General features: G+C 46.8%; 1 protein-coding gene across 1 annotated transcript in view; it reads right to left on the bottom strand.

The window, feature by feature from the left end:
* LOC144173287 (dachshund homolog 1-like) overlaps positions 1-23,742 on the bottom strand; it is a 43,484-nt gene that overhangs the window by 16,057 nt on the left and 3,685 nt on the right. The window contains exons 2-4 of the mRNA XM_077701771.1: positions 20,881-21,089; positions 4,314-4,480; positions 851-1,052 (exon numbers count right to left, since the gene is read on the bottom strand). Coding sequence (XP_077557897.1) covers positions 851-1,052; positions 4,314-4,480; positions 20,881-21,089 — 578 coding nt within the window. The remainder of the gene's footprint in view (positions 1-850; positions 1,053-4,313; positions 4,481-20,880; positions 21,090-23,742) is intronic.

Here is a 23,742-nt window from a genome sequence, read left to right as displayed (position 1 = left end):
TGCTAAAACTCTCTAATAAGGTTACGTGTACGAGTGCGCCGAAGTGCGAAAAAAAAAATTTCCGCTTAAACATTATCCCATCTTCACTGACTTCACATCGCTAACGCTGATATTAACAGCGTAGCTACCCCGCGTTCCCTAACCGCAAGGCTAAGCTTCATAGAACTTAAAGCCAGCAGATCAATTTCCGTTCGCGCCAATTCATTTTTACCGTGTTCCACTACTCGCGCCATCTACTGGAACCTTTTGTTACTTTTGAACTCAGAAAACTGCCGCGGGGGGTGCCGCGAGCGCTTTCTGCTTTTTTCATGGCGTTTCTTTTATTCCCTTTCGCAAAAATCAAACAGTCATTCATTTGTAATTAAAAGAACATGCAAATGTTACTTATGTATTGATGCATTGGCTCAAATATACTTATTGTTTTCTTTTTGCTCAACAAAGTGGAAATGTATAAGCATTGCCACCAGACTTACTATTTTAGAAAAGCTTCGCGTATATAAGCGTCTCGTTCATGCAATCTTTTAAGTTACTGCATGCGTGCTTGGCGCCTGCTCTCCTCTTCCCTAGGCTACGCCCTCTCCACACTGCTGCGACCGCGTTACCAGATTTCGTCCCATGAAAGCCTCGGCCAAGAACAGCTTCGCTGTTAAAACGAGTAGCGAGTGTCGTTACTCGCTTGAGAGCCAGATGCCGCAGCTTGAAATTCCCGGAGTGATCGAAATTATTACACGCAGCCTTTCAATGGTACTCTGTGACAGTGTACCTTTGGACGCCTTAAAAGCAACTTTATAGAAGCCGTGCAGAAGCGCCCCGTGAGTATTGCCGTTGATGCGAAGGATGCCCGACTTACCTCTTGTGCGAGGCGAGCGGCACAGGAGCGGGGCGCTCTGTCGAGGGCGTGGCTGCCGCGTCGTTTCTGCTTCCGCTGTCGGGCCGTCCGTTGGCGAGTAGCGGCTGCACGCCGCCGTGCTGCGTAGGGCTGCGTCCCAGTGGGTCGGCCATTTGCTGCCGCAGGCAGTTCAGCAGCAGCGTGGTCTTGTCCACCGAGTCGTCTGTGTACGTGGTCGCCAGTTCAGTCGGGATTGTCTTAACGAGGATGGTTTGCAATGTAACCGTACGAACGGTTGTCGCCGAGTTTTCGAAGGAAAGAACCGCTGCGTGGCCACTCTGTCTAACGTTTCGCTTTTGATGCGAGTCCGGAATAGGTTTGATTCTTATGAAACAAAAATAAACAGCAAATTTTGTAAATGGTCTGTGTAAAAAGATTTGATATTAATCCGTGAAGCGGGAATAAAATCTGTTTCAAGCTGGCTGGTTGCTAGGAAGCAATGTAGCAATGTTTAGTGTTACAGTTTAGGTTTTTCTGCCCTGCAGGTTTTATTAACTCTGGACCACTTGTGAAATTCTCTTGTTAAAAGACAAAGGATATCCGCGACGGGCCAGTTGCAGCCTCTGTGCAGGTAATATATAGAAAACATTACTTGAAAGCATTGCACCGGCGGGACTATAATGCTTTCGCATTGCCATATGCAAGTAGCCTGAAGTGTCTCTGGCGAGTGTTTTAAGTGCAGAGCACTTTATGGGCTCGCCTTGTCGTCGCAGCTCGTTCGCTGTCATGCTGTCTACCCACCGCCGCAATTAGGCTTCGTAGAGACATAAGAGACCCAAGCAGAGCCTCACGGCTTAGCGACGAAACGGACCCAAACAGAGGCTTCGAAAAACAAGCGGTTTATATAGTTATAACCGTTAGAAATTCCTGAACCGCTGGCGCTTGTCACACATCTCCTCATTGTTTAGTAGCGCAAAAAAAACTGCAGGTAAATAAGCGGTGGCCTCAGCATTCATTCAGTTAGGAACGCTAGTTAGGTTGGTTTTAACGATAGTAAGAGAAAAAAGTGGCCGCCAAAAACGACGCGTTCCAAACCGCGCCGTATGTCGCCGGCACGTGCGGGATAAAAGCAAGCACAAAAAGAACAAAGCTCCCGCTCGCTCTGTTCCAGGCATGGGGCGCGCGAGCACCGCGAAGGCGGGAAGATTGAATTGCATTGGACAAACCTCCGTTCAATTCATCCGGAGAGGAGTGAGACAGGGAGGCGAAGGGCGTGAGGGGTGGTAGCAGTGAGCGGATAACGGCGCTACAACCCATTGCGGCGAATCACTGCTGTGCACTTACCACAGCTTTCCCGTGGAGTGGGACGGCTTTAATTTTTTTTTTCTGTATCACGAGCTTTGCTTTCAGGTTAAGAAAGCTGCACAACAGAAAAAAATAATAATGTGCTGTTGTAACACCTTGGAAGTGAGCGTATATTCTTTATGCATGGAATCTAATAAGTTATCATTACGGCTAAACATATTATTTATGTTTGAATGTAACGATAAATGTATGTGGCGTTTTTAACAATCTCGTTTTTTTTTTCATGCATATTCCTTGAGCAAAAAAAAAATTTACCGGGAATGCTTAGTTTTATCCAAGAATCTCAAGACGAAAACCTAGTTGGGCCTTCCTTGGTTCTGACTTCGAAATTTGTGTTGAGCTTTCATATTACTCTCGTCGGGACGCTGCTGTAGCTTCATGCACAGCCGGTTACGGCGAGCGGCATTTCGGGCTGCTCTAGCTTCCTCCGCCATGACCTACTATCTCTGTATTCCCTGCCCGCGACTAGGGACTGGTGTCTCCTCACTGAGCGATGTGAAAAGCAGCTATGACCCCGCGGGGTGACGTATACTAGGCGCGTTCAGGACATTCTATAGCCCGTGGCCATTTTTCAGAACCCTCCTCCGGCACTGCTGTTTCCCCTTTCCCGGAGCGCGCTTCCCGGACTGCGCTCTGATTCTTCGAGCCACAGATTTTCTTTACGCTTTGCTGTACATCACAACAGTTTCCATGAAGATCTGAGGCTTTCGCCGTAACAGCCGTTACTAACGCCCATTGCTCTGCCCTGTGCCAAGGGCTTCTTCTTCATACATGGTTGCCTTACAGGCAGAGCACGCTCTACAAGGAGATCTAGCCGGGTTGAACAACGATCGGCCGGGAGGTTAAAAAAAAATATGAGGGAAAATTTGCGATTAAAAATAAGATGCACCAAAAAAATCTATACGCGTTGTCATTTCTCCAAGGATGGGGGGGGGGGGGGGGCGCTTACTAATTGACACGCAAGACAACAAATAGGTTTAGATAGAGCCGAATTTTAGAAACGGAGACTTCGCGTATTTCTGAAAAAAAAAGTCAGACATATTCATCATCTGATGGCGTACGAGTTGTATGATCGTTTATAAAGCTCTCATTAACAAACTGGAGTCTTCCCACGAACCTCGGCACAAACCGACCCGTCCAATAGGCTCCACCGCTACGAGGGCTCTCTGTCTGCTTCGACAGGCTCACTGTCTGAGTCCATAATCTCCCTCTTTCCGTCTACAAAGAAAGGGTGAAACTCTTCGCGGAAGGCGGAGCTTCGTTACTGGAGTTGCGGACAGAGGTGAACGTGTATCCAGGATAGGGGCTGGGTGAAGGGGGGGGGGGGGGGAGGGGGGGTAGGAAACGAAACGGTGTGCAGCTGTTTTCCGAAACCGTCGCCGCAACTGATTTTGCGAAAACGTGCCCTGAAGGCAGCTAACACCTACCCTTACAGGCCCCAAAAGATCTGGGGTGGAAATACCACCGCTCGAACTCAAGCTCCTTGCAACTGCGAAAAGAGTTTTTATCGACACGTAAGTCTGCGCACCTGCTCAGAAAGCGAAAGTATAATTCTTTCCCTGGCAGTACTTGTTAAATACCTCTTTACTGATAGATCGCGTTTCCGTAACTTCGCTTTCCTTTCTTAGTCTTCACTGGGTACCATACGGATGTGCAGTGGGAATTCCGTAGTGAGGAGCAACGAGTCTGTGACACGAGATATGGAGGGAATTTCTTCGACAGGTGGATTTTTGACGCTCCACGCCACAACTTGCTCAGAATCGGTGCTCCCCGTGGCAGTTGTGCACCTGTTTTCTTCACGTGCCGCCACGTTTTTTCACTATACGCTTCTCTACGGGAGTCCTTGTTACCACCCGCGGTGCACAGTCAGCGCCGGATTTTCCTCATAAGGTATATGAAGCTTTCGCCTTATAAATAGTGTTGGACACCAGCCATGCACCCTAAGGTGGAGACTGCACTGCAGTGCGAGGCCATAATTTCGGTTCCCAGTGATGGTGTTGGCGAGAGTATTATTAGGCGTCTGTATGGTAGGATTTGCGAACAGGTCGATATGGGGTTTCAGTCGAACCAGTTCACAGCTTTGCTATAAAGTGACCGCCACAGGAGCACGGCGTCTCACCGTAGCCGGTCTCTCCGTTAACAAAGGGGCCTCCGTAGTCGCCGTCGGGTCTGAGCTTCTTCATGGCTTGCAGGGCCGGCATCGTGGAGCCCGTCTGCTGGTGTTGCGCGGACGCTGCGAGTCCCAAGAGGATGCCGGATCGCTTGGGTGGCCGTCCGGGTCGAGAGCTGCGACGAGGGAGAAGCAGTGTTACCGAAGTTAATGCAACAGTCGCAGACTTTCTACACTAGATGATGGATGAAGTCGTATAGAGCTGAATTTCGCTCGCGGAATGCGGGTGGAAGGGTGTCGTCATAGTAATGATGTTGGTTTAAACGGAAGCGGAATGTAAACTCCAAATGCTTTCACCTCACTATTCAACGTAATTTGGAATGAATTAGCGGGATGGCGATCGGTCGGATTAGAATTTTACTTATGCAAAAAACACGCGGTAATTTTCAAAGAAGGTTTGTGCTGCAGATTGTTTTAAAATCGCTTTCCCGAAGCTTCCCGTCGCCGACGGACGACTGAAGAAACGACGTCGTCACGTTATTATTTTTAAAGTAGTATTGCTATCTCCCTGTGGTTTTAAATAAAATAAAACTAGGAATGATCCCACGGGTTCATTCTACCAACGAATCGGCATCAAATGAGTTTAATCTCGCTGTGGACCTTCATGTACTAGACTCTCATCCGGGGACATCATTAATTCGTTTCCCCATTACTAAAACGCGGCCACGTTTCACCCAAACGGTAAAGGTTATTGGATTCAATTATAGAGTAGTTTTAACAGTCGAACACGGCATAATTCTGTTAAAGATACGTTTATTAGAAGCGTATATTGGAGAAATGTACATATATTAGAGCCAAAACTACTTTTCAGGTCTAAATTTTTCTATGTATTAGAGCCGCAACTATTTTTCATGTCTAAACTCCTCCATCTATTACAGCCATAGCTATTTTTCACGCCTAAGTTCCTCCCATAGAAGCCTGTCCTAAATTGGAAATTGAGAGTAAGCAAGATTATCGAAACGTTTTTACAACTCCGGTTTTAACTAGATTTAAATCAGGAATTCTAAAGAACTTGACGTTGGCATAAATTTGTTTAAGCGGTCAAATATACGGGGTTGGTTTTAGGGAACCTAGGAACAGCGGTTTTCGCTAACAAAGCTGACACTAACATGGCGGGAATCGTAATATCGGTCAAGCTCACCTGCCAGTTGAAACTAATCTTTAGCATCAGTATAAATCCCCCGGATGATCACTTTGACAAAAATCGAGCGAGTAAAAAAATTGAAGATTCACAAAAGAACACTCGTGCCTGAGGGGAAAAAATTAGGCGCGCATCTGCTAACTTCGCTGCAAATGTCGTCAAAAGACGATAGCCTTCTGGCGACCCTGCCACGTAAATGCCTCTCTTCTGTCCCCCGCCCTCCTTTTACGCTCTTCCCCTCCTCTCACGATAAACACGGTGGAGGTTTGCTCAAGTCAATTCAATTTTCCCGCGTTCCACTGCTCGCGCGCCATCTACTGGAACCTTTCGTTACTGTTAGACTTGGATTTCCGCCACGAGGTATAGGCTCCGGCGCGAGCCCTTTTTGCATTTTTGGCTCAAAACATTGTTTTCAGTGCTTATTTTTATTTAATACTGCTTATATTAAGAGCACATCTCTTTTCAACTTTAAAAAACTCTGCGAGTACCAGTTCTGTATTGATCATCATAATCATCATCACCAGCCTATCTACGCCCACTTCAGGGCAAAGGCCTCTCCCATTAATCTCCAATTACCCCGATCCTGCCCTAACTGCGACCAATTTATCCCCGCAGACTTCTTGATCTCGTCTGCCCATCTAACTTCCTGCCGCTCCCTGCCACGCTTGCCTTCTCTAGGGATCCACTCTGTTACCCTCTATGACCAACGGTTATCTTCCCTTCGCATTGCATGCCCTGCCCACGCCCATTTCTTCTTCTTAATTTCTACTAATATGTCCTCAACACGAGTTTGTTCACTGACCCACTCCGCTCTCTTTTTGTCCCTTAGTGTACACCTATCATCTTCCACTTCATTGCCCGCTGAGTCGTTCTCAATTTAAGTTGAACCCTCTTACTGAGCCTCCAAGTTTCTGCCCCATCGGTGAGTACCGGTAAGATGCAGCTGTTATACAGTGTCTTCTTCAGGGATAATGGTAGGCTGCCATTCATTATCTGAGAATGCATTGATGTTTTGCCTTAAATATGCCTGTTTTCTTTTTGTTCAACGATGTTGATAGCTATGAAGCATGGTACCAGATTTAGGGGTTCGGAAGTGTTTCGCTCATATAGACTAGTATTTTTACATTGTTTAAGTTTTGGCCTGGTGGCTGAATCGAGGGACGGACAGCCAGAGGTACAGAGAGACCAACATGCTTGTGTTTAAGTAGCCCAAAAAAGACTACCATCTTTAAAAGCGACGAGGGCTTATAATATTTCATGGACGCTAAATATGCACTTAAAAGTAGGGTCCACATGCGAAAAGGAAGACACGGGTTCGATTCCCGGCCGCGGCGGCCGCTTTTCTCGTGGAGGCGAAAAGCAAAAACGTCAGTGTGTACGAGATTTCGAAGCACGTTAAAGATCCCCAGGGGGTCAAAATTAATCCGGAGCCCTCCGCTACGGCGCGCCTCATCGCTTGTGTTGCGTAGGCGCGTTAAACTCTACAATCAATCAATCATGCGAAAAGGAAAAAAGTATGCGTCGGCACCGGAAATCGAGCCCGGGCCACCCGCGTTGCAGGGGAGTATTCTACCACTGACCGCCAACGGCGGCAATCCTTCCACGAACAGCAATGCGACAAGCCGGTTTTAACAACGTCCAACGATATGTAGGTCACTCTTTCAATAACATCGGCGCTCCTGGTCCCGTTTTATGCATAATGTTAGCTTGGCGACCTGCTCAAACCAAACCTATACCCATATGCAGACAGGCCGAAGTTTCCGGGTTTAAGTTTTCCAAGAAATGCTACTGCCTTTAAAATAGGTGACCTCCATAAGTAAAATTCCGGTCACCTCCTGCTAAGCTTTTAGCAAGCCGAATTATCTTGCATGTCGATCTTTTTATTGCCTTAAAAGCTGTAACCAGGGAAAATCTAAGGCTTTTTTGTGCTTTCAGACAAGCATGGAAACAAAATTTTCCACATTATTCTTGTCAACTAGCTTTCAACTGCCTTTTTGTCGGAAAGAGACGTTTTTAGCAAATTAAGCCCTATTTTTGCTGGTGGGACTGCAAGGGTGCACGTTTCCGCCATGGAAATATATTTCCATTGAAGATGTTGCGTTACTCAAATGCGCTCAAGGTTCACCAAATTATTTAGTTTTAGCGCACTGTGCCGACTGCGGGTTTTACGTCAAGTCCATGTTAAAGTCAAGCAAAAGCTATCAGCAATAAGCAGCATCGCGGTGAAGCATTCTCCGTGCTGTGTTTGCCAACTTACCGCAACTTTCTAGGTGAGGTACGAAGCTGACACAATATGCGTCTACTACAATATGTGTATCGCTTTATGAACGAACAAGAACTGGGAGGCTCGTCATTGCCATCAGCGTAGTTCGGCAGTCTCTTCCCCTTTGCACATGTGCACACTTTTTGTTAATTTATGCTTCTGTAATAAACACGCCGTTGTCGAACAGTGCTCGCGCCATCCCGTCTCTTCTTTGTGCCAGTTCGCAATTCGGAAAACGTGTCCGTCCATCGGTCGAGCTATGTGTAAATCAACGCCGCCCCCTTCCACAAAGACGTACGCCCATGGAACCCTGCTTCCCGCTGTCCACCCCACCCCCTACCACGCCAAATTCAAATTCTGCCACCAACTATACACCTTCTACCATTTTGTTACGAGACGAGGAGACTTCTGTTTACAAGTATTCACAATGCAGGACAAGCTTAAAGGCGTTAAGGTAACCAGCAGGGTAATGTTCGGAGCCGACCTTCGTCCTTCCCGTCTTCCCGTGCACCAGCGCTGCAATAGCGCCGTGCAATAGCGCCGATCGCATGCGTATCACTGATAGTGACTGCACAATCATAATTAGATTTGGCAAAGCTGCCTTACCCCTTCCCTTACTCCAGTCCCCACCTCAGCACCTGAGCAGTGGGAGCGCATGCTGGCCAGCTCAGATGCCCATGACCAGCTTAAGGTGGTCGTAAGTGCTCGGCTGGATGCTATTTCCCAGAGACTACCGGACTGAGAAGACGTCTCACCGCCACGGTGCTCGTCCGTGAACTAATCCTTGCTTAAAATAAAGTTTATTCCTCCTTCTCCAGCGAAGCCTCGTATGGCTCGGTCCCCTGGACTTTTTTCGTGTCCGCCAGCAGAACACGCCTCGCGGCAAGTCAACTTTCTCGCGAATACTACATTTTTTGCTGCAAAATTGCTCCAATAGCCCCGGTTTCAATTAACCATTTAGACACAAATTACGTAATTTTAATACCTAAGCACCTAACTTACTTCGGGATGGAGTCGCAAAACCCTCAGTGCAAAATTCCACGGGACAATGTGATGTGGGTTGGCCCTCTCCGTTTACCTCTCTCGCGTACGTATCCTTGCTCAAGACTGTACCCGCCGCTGCCTTACACGCCTCCATCAGTGTTCACCCCCCCCCCCCCCCCCCCCCCCCCTACCCTATTCGCTTTACGGCCCCCCTTCTTTTTATTAAATCCTTTCGAGTACGGTGACGGGCGGTTGTTTGATCTGGCCTACTCCCAGCCGCTGTCTCATTAGGGGAGAGCACCCTTTCTAATGATCGGATCGTTTTGTGCATGCTGAGCGGCGGCCGAGAGAAGGCGGGCAACCCGCAGAAGGAGCAGCCGGCCAAGTGGCGCGAGTTTAGCGCGGCCCGATCCTTTGTGTCCTCCTCCCGGACTTCTCGGAGCTTGGATCCGTCAGTCGCCGAGCGAAAAGAGCGGGAGGAGGCATTTATTAGGGGAAATTCATCGTGCGCCGCTCACGCACTCGCGCCGACGACGAAGAATTGTCGCTCTCTTCTCATAATTGTCCCAAGTCGTTGAAAGTCCTCGCCGACTTTGAATTTGTTGGGCGCGCCTTCAAGTATTGCGCTTGCCTCGACGCATTCCTTTTCTTTCTTTTTTCCGTCTTGAGTCAGTTTAATTTTCTTTTTGGTTTCAAACGGAGTGAGCAGGGATTCTCTTTCCCAGGTTAAGTAGGTGCCGACGTGGTACTTTTTTGGCGTACACGCAGTCGTGTCCTGACTCTGAAGCCAGGATGAAAAGGACAGCTGAGAAGGAGCAATGATGCTGAGCGAAAGAAAAGAAAAGTAAAAATATTTTAATAAATGGTACGAAGAAGTCGTGCGGCTTGTTAAAGACGCTCGAGAGGCGGAATTATAAATTGTCCGCGGCTAAATTGCTCCCGTCTCCTTTCTCATTAGTCAATCCGTAAAGGGCTCGCGCTGCAACGTGCGGCAGTCCCTGTTCGTGCTGTCCGTGGAGAACATTTTTTGGGGAGGGAGGGCATATTTGGATGCATGAAACTGTCATCACACGATGCCAGGCTGCGCTGACGTTGCACGTATCGATACGTCCGGAACTAAGGCAGAAGTAAGTCAGGAGAAATATGTTTTTAAAATTAAAATTGTTGCGTAGTCTTGTCCTGATTTACAGTGTGCCCCAGCTATCTTGCACTAAAATAAAAAAAATAGCAATGGGGTTACTCGAAGAAAACATAGTGACTATTCTTCGCAGTACTGTGGAGAAGCGGACAACTACTTTTTAGTTAATTTGACTCAATTAATGCATTGTAATTAATTATCTAACTCGAGAAGTACTGTCTCAAAAGTGTCAATGGGGCACTTGTAGGTACCCACGAGAGGCAACTAACTGCGGTATTTTCAGCGACGAACTAATTGCGTACTCCTTTATGCTGACTGATACAGAAGCCCCGCGAAATATGAAAAATACCATGTGACGGCGCATACATTTTATTCAACTTCAAAACAATGTAGAGATGCGTTTCGAACGAACACAACGTCACGACATGCGTTGCAAGTTTGAACCGCGATTGACAGGCCTTCTCCTGTTCGTCGTAAATTCGGCACTCACCTCGCGCGCGGTTTGAGGGGACGAACAGCAAGTCACTTAACTCTGGCGCGCAAGCCAGGCACACTGCGCATACCCCATGCGAGGTTGAGTCGTACGTCGCTCGAGAAAGATAACCCAGACCATGGGAAGCACTATCCACCCGCAGAAGTACAACGTCACATTTCATCGCGAAACGAACGCGTCCACCACACACACACACACACACACAGCTTCGGTCGCTGGCTTGGCTGCAAGCTTCATTCGGACAGTCAGCGATGTCAAGACGATACAGAGCTGCGCGAGGGCGACGTGCTAACCACTCGACGTATTTAAAAACACAGGAGCAAAGAACTAGGTCCATCGTAAGCATATTACTGTCCACAGAAGAGCGGAACCGTGAATGGTTGTCGCGCTACTTGCCACCATGTTGGAAACGCAAGCGGCCTCACGTACGCACGCTATTTTGCTGAAATAGCGTCCGCTATTCTTCCGTCCGCTAAACGCAAAAGCAGCTTAACGTACGGCGCATGCGGAGGGCGACCGACGCAAAGAAGTAGCGTTCGCTAACTGTTTGCGTACGGCTGCGTACGTTATTCAAATTAAAAGAAGTTCGGTCCCACTGACTTCGAAGTTTACAACAAGCAGTAATGCTGAAATTGTCGAAATTACTGTAACATCGAAGCTTCTTCCTCGGAACGAACTTTATGACTTGTGAGAGGTGGAAGTACTGTGATAATTATGATCCTCAACTTTGATCAGCGTGAAACGCGGGATACAAGAAATATCGGCTTTAAAGCAATTGTGGGAACCTAAAAGGATAGCTTAATTTTAAATGCACATAAATATGAACTGCTAGTTTTCTTGCTTACGTGAAATGGGTTATTTAGGATGCGTCTATACCTAGTTCAGCCAAGGGTTTTACTCTTCGCTCTGATTGCTCTGCGTACAGAGGCCGCTGCGGCCGGCAATCTAACCCGCGTCCTTGTGCTCAGCAGCACAACGCCATAGCCACTGAGCCACCGCGGCGGCTTGCGCTGACTTTCTTGGGCTACTTAAACCCAGAAATTCTGGTCTGTCTGTATGCCTGTTTGTCTGTCTGTCTGTGACTCGATTCAGCCAACCGGCCAAAGTAAAATTGATACTGCGCAATAGTGTTATATACTCACAGCCAAATGTAAACGTTTAAGCCCGGTTTATATGTTCTTACTTGTCAACTTTGTTGAACAAGAACAAGACATTACGCAAATATAAGACAGGAAATTAGTACACAAGGAATATTTACAGTGTTCGTTTATTAAAAAATTCATAGATGCTTGGTTTTTCGATAACAAATGATATTCTACATCTACTGCAGAAAACCGCCGCCTCCTGGCGGCATATGAAAAGTCACGCGGCAACAGCAACGAAAGGTTCCACTAGCTAGGTTCCACATTCTGCTTTGAACGCACGTGGAGCACGGCCACGCGGCTCTATAAACCTTCTAGTCGGCCGCCTCCATTCACGCGCGTCTCCGCCGTACTGCAGCGCTGGCATTGAGGAACCCGGCCTGTAGCAGTGGAACGCGGTAAATTCAAATCGCCTTGCGCGAACCTTTAGTGTGTTTACCTTGGAATGAGCGCGACGGTACAGGAACAGCATGAAAGCTGAGCGGGAAAGCAAAGGGGGGGGGGGGGGGCATTTCCTTAGCAAATGTCTACAAAAACTATCGTCTTTTGACGACATTTGCAGCGAAAGGAGCAGATACGCGGCCAATGTTTTTATTGCTGTTGTTATGTTCCTAAGCCCTGTCGCAGTACCATGTATGCAGACAGCGAAAGCAGGCTTCGAACTCAGTCGCAACACCCTTGCAGGCATGTCTCACACGCAAATGCGCCGTAAGAAGGTGCGCAGGCGGGATAAACTGTCGCAATAGCGAAACGAACGCCTCGTAGATAAAAATTCCCACGCGTTGCTTAATCGAATCAAGTTTTCGCCCCAGGTCAGCAGCGCCATCAGTTGAGCTTTACTGGTGACTTGGCTTTCTGTCGCTAAGGGCAAAGCAACGCCCATCATAGTTCGGGCTATGGCAACACCGAGAAGAGGCTTCCCTGTCACGACGGTGAAGACGCAGTAGTCGCCAGCATTTATTTTTCTCCTCCCGCTGTCAGCATCGTTAATTACTGCGTCGCTAATCGAATACGTCTAATTTAGCCCGCGCCATTGCCTCTGCCACTCATTCTTTTGTTTTCCCCGTCGTTTTCCTAAAAAACTAGTGCTAGCTAAACCAAAGAACAGTGATGGAGAGAGTTGGGTGTTTAGGCAAATAGTAAAACACTAAGCAGTAGCGCCTTTTTGTTTACTTTTTTTTTTGCCTTTAAAAAAGAGGGAAACTTTCATCGTTTCTAAAAGGTTCGAATTTTGTGCGTTGAGCAACGCAAGTTTAACCCGCTCGAAGGATTGCGATGTTATATTCATGATTGACGTAATCACTATGTTCACGCGTACTGGCCAGCACGCTATCTACGTCGGTGGTTGCTTAACAGAGTTTCCAAATAGCGCTGTCTTTTGTATGCGCTTTTTAGTTCATACATTACAGAAGACACTGGTATTGGTATAGTAGCTTATGTTTATTCCCGAGAGTGCTTTTATTTTAAAGCGTTCACTCGTCCTATCATTCGGGTCAGCTCCCAGTGTCTTTATTATATTTTACAGTTGAAATAAATTTGCTTGCGTTAAAGCACACATAAAACTGTAGTGGGAATCTGGGGAAAAAGTTGCTGAAGAACAACTTGACAAAGCCAAAAAAGTAGCAGTGCCGCAGTACAGTCGGAGAACACAAACGAACATATCTACAGCGTTAAGAAGTCAAGCGGGATACAAACATTATTCGAAAAATGAAAACGTACATTAGCTCTGATAGCGTTAGTAAGGCATGAGTGATAGCGATACGCCATATTATAAACACAAGTCGTTTTGTATGCTTAGTCAATGCATGTCGGAGAATGTGTGTGCCCAATTGGCTTTTGGATGCGATATTACCCATTATTCAGTTGATATTGCCCTATAACATGCTCGCGTCAATTTAGGTAGGCTATGTATAATTTTCCGTTGCAACTATCCTTGAAGCATCCTATTCCTTGTACCATTTACCCCTCTCTCCTGTCTGTCTGTCTGTCTGTCTGTCTGTCTGTCTGTCTGTCTGTCTGTCTGTCTGTCTGTCTGTCTGTCTGTCTGTCTGTCTGTCTGTCTGTCTGTCTGTCTGTCTGTGACGACTGCCAATGATCTCTGAAGGGCACGCCTCATACACAAGTTTTCTTGAGGCTAATATTAACTCCTTAAATCCAACCTCTTCCTTTTCCCACTGGGCACACAATAAAGTTGTTCTCTCTCTCTCTCTCTTTCCTTGGGTGAGACGTGCACACTGCACTGTTGTTACACTCTGCATGAAAAAGGTAAAGTTAGGTCGCAAAACATTGTCTTGTCGCGTCACGCAACGGCCATAGTAAACACGAAGGTCCTGAAGCCCGCCTGTATTTATTCTTGCTTTCGGACGTTTATTCAAAGTCAGCGAGGAAAGTGGATTTGGCGATGGGTGTGTGATTTTATTACCATATTTATTCGAATATAAGGAGAGAATTTTTTTTTTTCCAAAATCCGTAGTCTCGAAGTCATACCCCGCTTTAGATTCGAACCTCAGTATATGGCGATTTTTTTTACTCGCCAGACTGCACTCACCCCTTATAACTGTGACCGCTTTATAATCAAATAAATACGGTAAGTGAGGTAAAACAAACTATAAATGCATGTCGAGAGAGTATATCGAAAGAGTACCTTGTTTATAGATGGGGGTGTGGGGTCAATCCTCAAATTAGGGTGAACGAGACTTTGTCAGTAACATGCGGTTATAAAAAAATAGTTTTTCTCGCGCGGAATACGCGAACAAAAAACCCTACGAGAAATTCGGTAATTATGACGTGATCAAAAAGGTCGCATTTCGAGAAGACCTTGAACAGAGAGCGTAAACCCAGCGTCAAAGTTTTGGCGACACGATTGTAGCGATAAAAGTTCATTTCTCAGTAGGAAGGCAGTGAGCTATACTCCGTTTGGACATTGCGGAAAAACAGGTGCCTGCCAAACGGTTATTGTTTAGTGAACCTTGTTTTGTCAAGTGACATAATCAATATGGTTGAGTGCTTCATTGCATCGCCATCGTGCTGCAGTCCAATATTCTTGTTTTCCTCGTCAAGCAATACTTCTCTAAAATGTCGTACGTTCAGTTTAAAGCTATCTAAAAGGGGTATAGCTGGACATTTGGAGTTTTCAGTTAAAACAAGAAACAAAGAAACGAAGGAACTCACGCTAACGCATAAGACTCGAAGGTAGCGAAGCTGTACGCGACGTTCACGACCATCACGACGGTTTAAGTCCGTGAGTGCAGCCGATTTGCTTATTCTTCGCCGCTGCAACAACCTTTACACCATCATTGTTGTTATAAGTGTGAGCTTCCTTCATTTTTTTTTTTTTTTTTTGAAGTGATAATTGTTGGACATCGTCTTGAAGAGGCGTACGCTATAACGTGCCTTTCTCGTTCCGAATAAGTGTTGCCACAATTTCGGCCTACGCTGGAGTCATTTTTTTTTTTTTTTTTGCCAATCTTGGCAATCCTCCGGAGTGGGTATACTTGGCTTGGCAAAAGGGCGCCGTGGACGCCGGGTGGTCGCCGCTAAGCACACACACACGAGCGCTCGGTGTTGTCTTGTTTTTTTTTAACTGACGGGCGGTTGCCGCTATCTTGGCCAAGCTCGTTAAGGGGGTATGCTTGGCTTGACAAAAGGGCGCCGGGGTCGCTGGGCGGTTGCCGCGAAGCACGCACACGCGAGCGCTCGGCATTTTCTTGGTTTTTTAACTGGCGGGCGTTCACCGCAAGGCACGACGCGTTCACGTGCGCTTGGCATTTTCTTGGTATTTTTAGCTGCGTACAGAACAAAATAACAATTTCCTGAACAGCTTCACTGTTACAACCTATACACGTACGAGAAATACACTTTCAGAATTTGTGTCTTGAAACTTGCTTTCGGTTTTAGTTTTATATAATAAGCTTTTCAGGATGAGGTGATCTACTGTGGTTGCGACAAAGGTACCACAGCTTAGTTTTATTGCGCACTAACTGTGAATGGTAAGGATACAATTAGTCGTTATAAAAAAAATTAAGTACTTGTAATAGTTAGTTTCTGCCGAAAACACGTTTGTTTGAAGAATTGCTACTGTTCGACCAGTAGCTCGCCTCGCGAGAGAGAGAAATTTGTTAAGAATCAAGCAAGGCTGGCCATGACACGCCTCAAAGGGGCCATGAAGACAAAATACGTTTTATTCGAAAGATTTGTTGTTTTATAGTGCCCACAGCGCTTGTGTGGCAGCAAAAGATGTTTTATTCACTGCGAAACTAAACTTTTTCAGACGACATTTTATTTCTCCTACCAAATCGTGTGCTTTGTGACGTCAGTGAGGATGCATTCAGGGAACGTACTTAACGCAAAATTTAGTATGTTCAATACGGCTACTGCGAGCAGTGAAACAGCCTTATATCTCATTGTTCACCATTCGCCTTCGTAGGTGGCGCTACGATATCGCTCAAGGGCCGCTATCCTCACTTGCTGTGTTTCTGATCGGATTTGTACGTGGCTCACTTTTGTTACAGTTGATAGTAACATCCGTGAAAGACTGTATATGCTTGACAGACGGGGTCCCGAAACTGGCAATGTCGTTTATGCCAGCTGGCCAGTGGCGTGTCAGACAAGCTCAATGCGCCCGATGGCTGCGCAGCTTCGGCCGACATAGTGCTCGCCGTACGCACTGATGCGTCTATGTTTGTGTGTGTGTTCGGAACTTCCATTGATTACCCCGCCATTTTTACTGCTAGAAAAGGCCGGACTAAATTTAAGCTTAAATATCTGTCTCGTTCCGCAAGCATATAATCCCTGTTTTATTTGCGCTGCATTTTGTAGGCCTCAGGCAATTGCAACGAAATGCCCGTAATACGTCATTCGTTCAGTGCAGAAGAGTAGCTAGCGTGTCGCATGCCTATTCTCTGTTTTTCCTATTATGCAGCTTATATGAGCGAAGTTTGAGTTACAAGTGGTGTTGGTGTTATTCTGACGAGGTAGTATTTTGAATGAACCATACTTGCATTTCGTCTTCATGGCCTCCATACGGGCGCCAGAACAGAATAGCAAATGTGTTCGCATTCTTGCGCCATCGGTGCTGGTCGGCCCAGTCCATACTTGGAGTGATCAACACTTGCAAATCGTGTACGCGACTTCAGTCCTCTTTCCTTGTCTTGCTGGGAAATGCCACCAAAGCGTCCGCGTTAAAAGGGAGCGCTGTTAGCATGCCAAGCGTACCGTGTTCTGGTTGTTCTACTCGTAGCTGCACAAAGAAGTATGCGTTCTTTAGCACTTAACTAGGTTCTGCGCCACGAAGAATCAAGAATAAGGCTGGGCTGAATAGAAGTTAAGTCAGCATTGCCAGTCATTTTGCGGTGGATTCCGCAATCGTTCGAAAACAACCTGGAACTAACGCACACAGGAGCGGCTTTTACGGAAGCTCTTCCAATGGGGCCCGTTTTCAAAGCACGGAGGGAGAAGCAAACAAGCTGTGGCATCGGAATCACACCGTCAGCGAAGGGGCAAGCCAGATCGAGGAGGACACATAAAGATTGCTCATGAAAAGCGCCATTCCCCCCCTCCCTCCCCCAGCTTTGAAGAGTGCCTAACTCAGCCAATCGCACTTTTGTGTAAGCGCAAAGTAGTAGGAAACCCGGGGCTTGAGAAAATGACCAGGTCGTCAGCGCATTAGATCTGTACTTTCGGCTTGAGTAAACTTCCTGCGCTATTGGTATCCTGGATAATATTGAGTCACCGGAACGCCAGCCGATTCCATGATTTGCGAATAAGGGTAAACATTGATTAGAAAAAGCGTAACGCTCGTTTTATGCTTTAACTCAGCTGATATGGTTCCAATTCAACAAATTCACACCCTAGAGAACGTTAAAGTATTCTGCCGCATTGTTGATTCGCAGAGCAATTATTTCTTCTTTTTTTATTTCGGAACACGTTAAAATCCGCAGGTGGATTAAATAATTCCGTGAACATCCATTACGGTGCACCTCATATATCTTCAGAACGTGAAACCTCCAATTTTTTAAATTTTCCTACACCTTAGTTTAATTCTAAGCGACCCTACAGAGTTTTTCCGGCACAGCTCAATTCCAAACCACGATTCCGTCTTAAGGCCACGTGAATGAGTTCTCAGCGACTCAGTCATAAACCATTTAAATAATTTATTATAATGGCGCCTCACCTGTATGGGACCATAGCATTAGTGCTCGCCGCGATACGCGGCTGAACCGAGTTGCCAGAAAGCAGGGAAATATGGGCGTTGTACAGAACGTCCCAAAAAGTGCAATGAGCTCGTGTGGCGATAGAGCGTGGGCTGTTTTAGGGCTTCTGTCAAGCGTCAGCATCAGTGAAAACAGGGTCTGAACACGCTCTACCAACACGTACACTTCCGGAACGCTGCAGCCCAAAACTTGATTATTTGTTATCAATAGCATAACGCGTAAACACCTTAACTTCTCATTCGTTGCCCGCATCTCCTACAGTGCTTAAATTATGTACTGGATTACTTTTTTTTTTTAATTCCGAGGATGATAAAACAAACGTGACATGACGGATCGGCGTCAGCTACAGGGCGCACGAAACGCGCCGTTACTTTTTAGAGGTAACACCCAGTGGCTAACACGTTTTTGGCAGGTTAAAGGGACCTTGCAACACTTTCGATACTTGCTTTCGCTCTTTCCTTCGCGTCTGGAAGCACTGCGAGAGCTACAGTAATCGCCAGCACGGAGCGGCGCTTTTGAGCCGCTCCGCTTTTGAGCTGTTTTGGAAAAATCTTTTGAGCGAATTTCTAAGTTTTCTGATGGGCATAGAGCAGTAATGTTTGGCTGAGGTACTTTGCGACCCCCTAATTTAAGTGCTGGGTGTGTTGGGTGACTACGTTCTCCAAGAAGTTCAGATATCAAGAAAAGTTGAAAAAAGTGTTGCAGGGTTCCTTTAAAGAGCAAGCGCGGATCGACACGCACAGCTAGTTACCATCGCAACGCCCTCGATTCACAGCCTCTCAGGCAATGAGCGCCCCTGCCAATACGACAGCAGTTAGAGCGCGCCGCAAATGGTCGCTGTGCTAGTACCCTGTTACTGAATGAAAGCTAGTGACGAGGGAATTGATAATATGGTGCAGTACGGCATGTTGTTGGGCTAGGTGAATTTGACAAAAAAACCAGACGGGCGCAGATTCGCAACTAAATTTTATTAGAAAACGAACGTGAATATATGCCGCTTCTGCACATGCGCACAAGGCAGCCAGTTTTATCAGCGCACCAACCTCTTAAAATTTTATTTCTTCTAGTACAAAGTCATGGAAGTTTCGCTAACACAATTGGCGTGGTCCTTGCGTATAAAAAGCTTTACCAACCCTTTCTAAAGAAAGGTGACAGAACCTCGAAAGCTTTCTCACATCGAAATTTCGTCAAAAAGTGCGTCAAAATTTTCGATAAAAGTCCATCCAACCTTCGCTGAAAGCTCTGAGCGTTCAGTTGATCGGCAAACCTTCGAAGACCCAAATCGCAAATGAAGAACTAGCCCATACGACGATTTTCCGCGCACTAAGTGAACGCATCTACGAGCGATCTAAATGTATATCGATACGCGGTTTATGAGATAAAGGTGTACTGCTGTACTCCTTCTTCATAATCGATGCGTGTATTGTGTTGTCCAGAACCGTTCCTTTATCGCGATTTTCAAGCAAACGTTTTGATACAATAGAAGACCTGTTTCACGCACGCACCGTGCGTCCAGAAATCTTATCAGAGCTTTTAGGTCGACCAACAGGTATATGGGGAAATGCATTAGTTTTTTTATAGGACGCCACCGGTCCCACTAAGAAAGTTTTCGCTTTAAAAGGCCTCTATGAACTCGCAAGCGACTTATTCCCGGATTCTGCCCAGCACTCTTGTTTTATTTATCTTCTTAAAAGTATAGTACGGCACCATTACCGCGCTAACGGTACTGGTCTGACGCTGGTACGTTATTTCCGTGTGAACACGAGAATATCTATCACCCTCGCTAACTGGAATACATGGGAGTTCTCGAGCGGTCTTCACTAATCGCTCGACCCCGATTTTCAGCGCCTCCTACCTACTAACGTGCCATGCTCGGACGTCCCTTGCTTTGTCGCCTGCGGCTAGGTGTTGCCTTCACCAGGGCTTAGTCTTCCACTATCGTCGTGACCACCCGCCGCGGTGGCTCAGTGGATAAGGCGTTGCGCTGCTGAGCATGAGGTCGCGGGTTCGATTCCCAGCCGCGGCGGCCGCTTTTCTGATGGAGGCGAAAAGCGAAAACGCCCGTGTGTTCGAGATTTAGGCGCACGTTAAAGATCCCCAAGTGGTCAAAATTAATCCGGAGCCCTCCACTACGGCGCGCCTCATCGCCTGCGTTGCGTCGGCGCGTTAAACCCTACAATCAATCAATCAATATCGTCGTGACCAACAACCCTGCCTGGGATCTGTGCGCTACCGAAAAGAACGTTGAACAACTGCTGTGCCATTGTGACCGATTCACAACGCCGGGGCAGCAGCTCTACACCACAGTCCGCTAACTCGACGATCTATTTTGGGTCATAGGCGTTGCCCGTCAGACTTTCAAAAGGCAACCAATGCCTAACTTCGCTTTTTAAAGGACAAGGGCCCGTTTGGACGATTGCAGGGACGTCCTTAGTTTGCTAATTTTGTGAGTGTACCGCCTTAGTTTTGTGCATTTTCTTTTTTTTTCCTGGTTGCTTTATACTGGCTTTGTATTTACCATTTTCACGCTTTTCTACTAATTTTTTCCCTCGTTTTCTTTCTTCTAACACATTCCTCTTTGTTTTCATTTCCCTTTCAATCCCCGTGTCCCCATCCCCATGCGTAGGGTAGCCAACTTCCATGTCTTTCCTGCACTGCTCCTTCCTTCTTCCCGTCTTCAAATACTGCGGTTGCGACTAGTGTTGTAGGAACATTTGTTATTTGTTTCGAGCTGTCGCCGAAGGCGGAAGTGCCCATACACAAGTCATCATTCAAATACGCTCTTCAGGCATTCTTTTTTTTTCTAGTAATTTGCGCTGATGCGAACACACAATAATTTATTTCTTGTCGGTTCTTATTGGATTCTAGGTTTTTTTTTGTATTTGATTTTCCGGTGACTGCTTTTGTGCCAAATACAGATTATATAATTATTGTACCTGTCGTTAATACAGTTTATATTACACTACCGGTTTTACTGACTCTTGATAATTCATTTTTGCAGAATGTAAGAACGGGTCCTGTTACAGTTTCTGTCCTCATGCACCCCCTTCCCATTACACTTTATTTAGACCCTATACCTCCATTCGAGCACCAATAACGGAGACAATCAGCCCACCCACCCGTGCGGCCTTCTTCTCGCTCACCTGGCCGTGGTGCAGTCTCGGTAGAGGGCGTCGAAGTCTCTGCACGCGAGCAGCTTGCAGCGGTTCACGCCGGGCTGGATGGCTCCGAGTCCGCGCAGGATGCGCACCTGCTCCACGTTGCACACGATGGGGCTGATGCCGAGCCGCTTGAGCTTGGTGTACACCGTGTGCAGGCCGCCCACCAGGTGCTTCAGGAACAGCTCGAACGCCTGTGTTCCGGACGGGGGGAGGGAAGGATGAGGAGAAGAAGAAGGAGGAGCAGTGGGTTGCCGGAACGTCACACTTGCCAATTGAATGGTAGTCATTGGGGAAATGAACAGGGTAGGAGAGTAGTAGAATTTGTTGTCCGAGTGTGTCGGAAGAGGTGCAGTCTTCCTGTTCTCCCTTTGCTTGTTGTCTTCGATGCTTTGGAAGCGCTAACCACTATGAACCGGTACTGAGTGAGTGAGTGAGTGAGTGAGTGAGTGAGTGAGTGAGTGAGTGAGTGAGTGAGTGAGTGAGTGAGTGAGTGAGTGAGTGAGTGAGTGAGTGAGTGAGTGAGTGAGTGAGTGAGTGAGTGAGTGAGTGAGTGAGTGAGTGAGTGAGTGAGTGAGTGAGTGAGTGAGTGAGTGAGTGAGTGAGTGAGTGAGTGAGTGAGTGAGTGAGTGAGTGAGTGAGTGAGTGAGTGAGTGAGTGAGTGAGTGAGTGAGTGAGTGAGTGAGTGAGTGAGTGAGTGAGTGAGTGAGTGAGTGAGTGAGTGAGTGAGTGAGTGAGTGAGTGAGTGAGTGAGTGAGTGAGTGAGTGAGTGAGTGAGTGAGTGAGTGAGTGAGTGAGTGAGTGAGTGAGTGAGTGCGTTAAAATACGGGCTGCTTATGCAAACGAAAACCGCGCATATGATGTCACTATCTGCTGGATACAAGCAGACAGGCGTTACCATTCCATCCTTTGTGCTACTTGCGTCATGATGTACGAACTCTCCATACTGTCTAACCTTGCACAGCACTTTCATCAGACTCAGATAGAGTTAGACTCTTCCTCAACGTTCTACTTTTCTCGTCAACGAAAGAGGCGCTATTGTGTAAGGCGTATATTAAACAAAGTCTATATAACCAGTTCTGCAAACGTTGCGATTAAGACGCCAGTTCAGTTGGTCAAAACTAAACTGTAAAAGTGAACTGTATCCGTTTCAGAAGACGAGGTTTTAAAAGACGATCAGTATTAATAGCTAGAAACTGCCTGACCGTTGTTTTGCATGTCCACAGGGACAGCTCTATGTGCCACTTCTGTGGAACCTGACTGCGCGCGAGTGCAAAAGTGACCAATCACAAGGTTGTTGGTATCTGTCACTTTGCGAGTTTTTGGAAAGAAGCTAAAGGTAGTCCTACGTGGTAAAACCACGCGGCTTTAGTACTTTAATTATTCAAGACACCCTTGATGGTTACTCATCACTCCCAGCCCTTCACTTGCAACGACCAAACCATCGCTCATTTCGCCAAGGTTTTTAATCAAAAGTTCTTCCTACGCTCCCTCGTATCCCAACTGACACCAGGTCATGAAAGAACAGGGCCTTGTCCGACTCATTCGTGCCCTATTTATGTTAAGAGCCACCCAGTCGCCTTTACTCGTAATAAAGCAGATATGGCTGCCCTCGATCGACGACTCATCCCCAACGCACTCAAGCAAGCTTTCAACCTCCCCAGGTCTATTTCCACTAACACAGTCACCGAACTCACCAAAGGACATCCTTCCATCCAGAGTTTCCGACCCACCCAAATATCCACCGTACCTTCTCTTCTCCAGAACCTTTTCATCCCCATTCCTCAAGCTACAGCCAGTCAACCCCTCGTTCCCCACTAGCGACAACACAAACACCCTTGGATGACGTCCCGCTCGTAGCAAAGCCTGCCAAACGGCATACGGCAAACGCCTTGACATCCCACACACAGATGCAGTCCCTTAAATATCCCCTCTCACCATCTGGAACTGGTCACCACCCAGGATCTGATCATAACTTGCGCCTTCCTCAACATCCCCTTCACCTGGGTCTCTGAAGAATTCCCATAGCGTTTGCCATTACTCAAACCCCATATCCAATCATCATGGACTCCAAGATGCCTACCGTAGCTTCTTGTCGGGTAAGTTTTCTCCGACAACCCTCCAGCTACTCAGCCATTATAGCCCCACTCGTAAAATTGACCTCGTTTCAACTGTAGCCACGTCTTCGCTGACGGACCGCAACTATGCTCACAATCATAGGCACGGGCATCCTCGTATTTCACCTCCCAAAAAGTGGCTTCTGCGGTGCGGAACTGGGCCTGTGGTGACGTCATGAGTCGTGATGGGGGAGGTATGAAACGCTACACAAACACGACGGATTAAAATGTTAAAACTAATTTTATGTAATGCTGTTTGTTTGTAAATCACTTTTTGTTCCTAATTGCTCGAATTGCAGCCATTAGTGCTCATATGGTGGCTGCATGTTTCAATAACTATTGCGCCACGACGGTACAGCCAGTTTAAAAGGAAGGCGCCTACAGTGGCGGGCGGCAAATTATGCTCAGATTGAGATACTGGATGCCACAAGTAAAGAAGGATCCGATAAACAATTACGTATCCCATATTCAAAATGGTGAAGACGTGATATGAATACATATAAAATACACACATTATTTTTCGAAAAAGAGAAGCAGGCTATATAACGCAAAAAAACAAAACAGAAACCCTAAACGTTGGTCATGCTGCACCCACCGTGACTGGGACCAAACGAATGAAAAAAAAAAACAATTTTCGAAGACCCAATGTGCGCCAATAATGCCACATGCATATTTATCACATAGCTTCCTACTTTTTAATAATTAGTTTTATGGTGACCCCCACTTTATT

The sequence above is a fragment of the Haemaphysalis longicornis genome, unplaced genomic scaffold (genome assembly GCF_048455015.1).
Source record: "Haemaphysalis longicornis isolate Haplotype H1 unplaced genomic scaffold, Haemaphysalis longicornis Haplotype H1 scaffold_3, whole genome shotgun sequence".
In the NCBI taxonomy this organism is placed as follows: domain Eukaryota; kingdom Metazoa; phylum Arthropoda; class Arachnida; order Ixodida; family Ixodidae; genus Haemaphysalis; species Haemaphysalis longicornis.
This window is presented reverse-complemented; position numbering and strand designations above follow the sequence as displayed.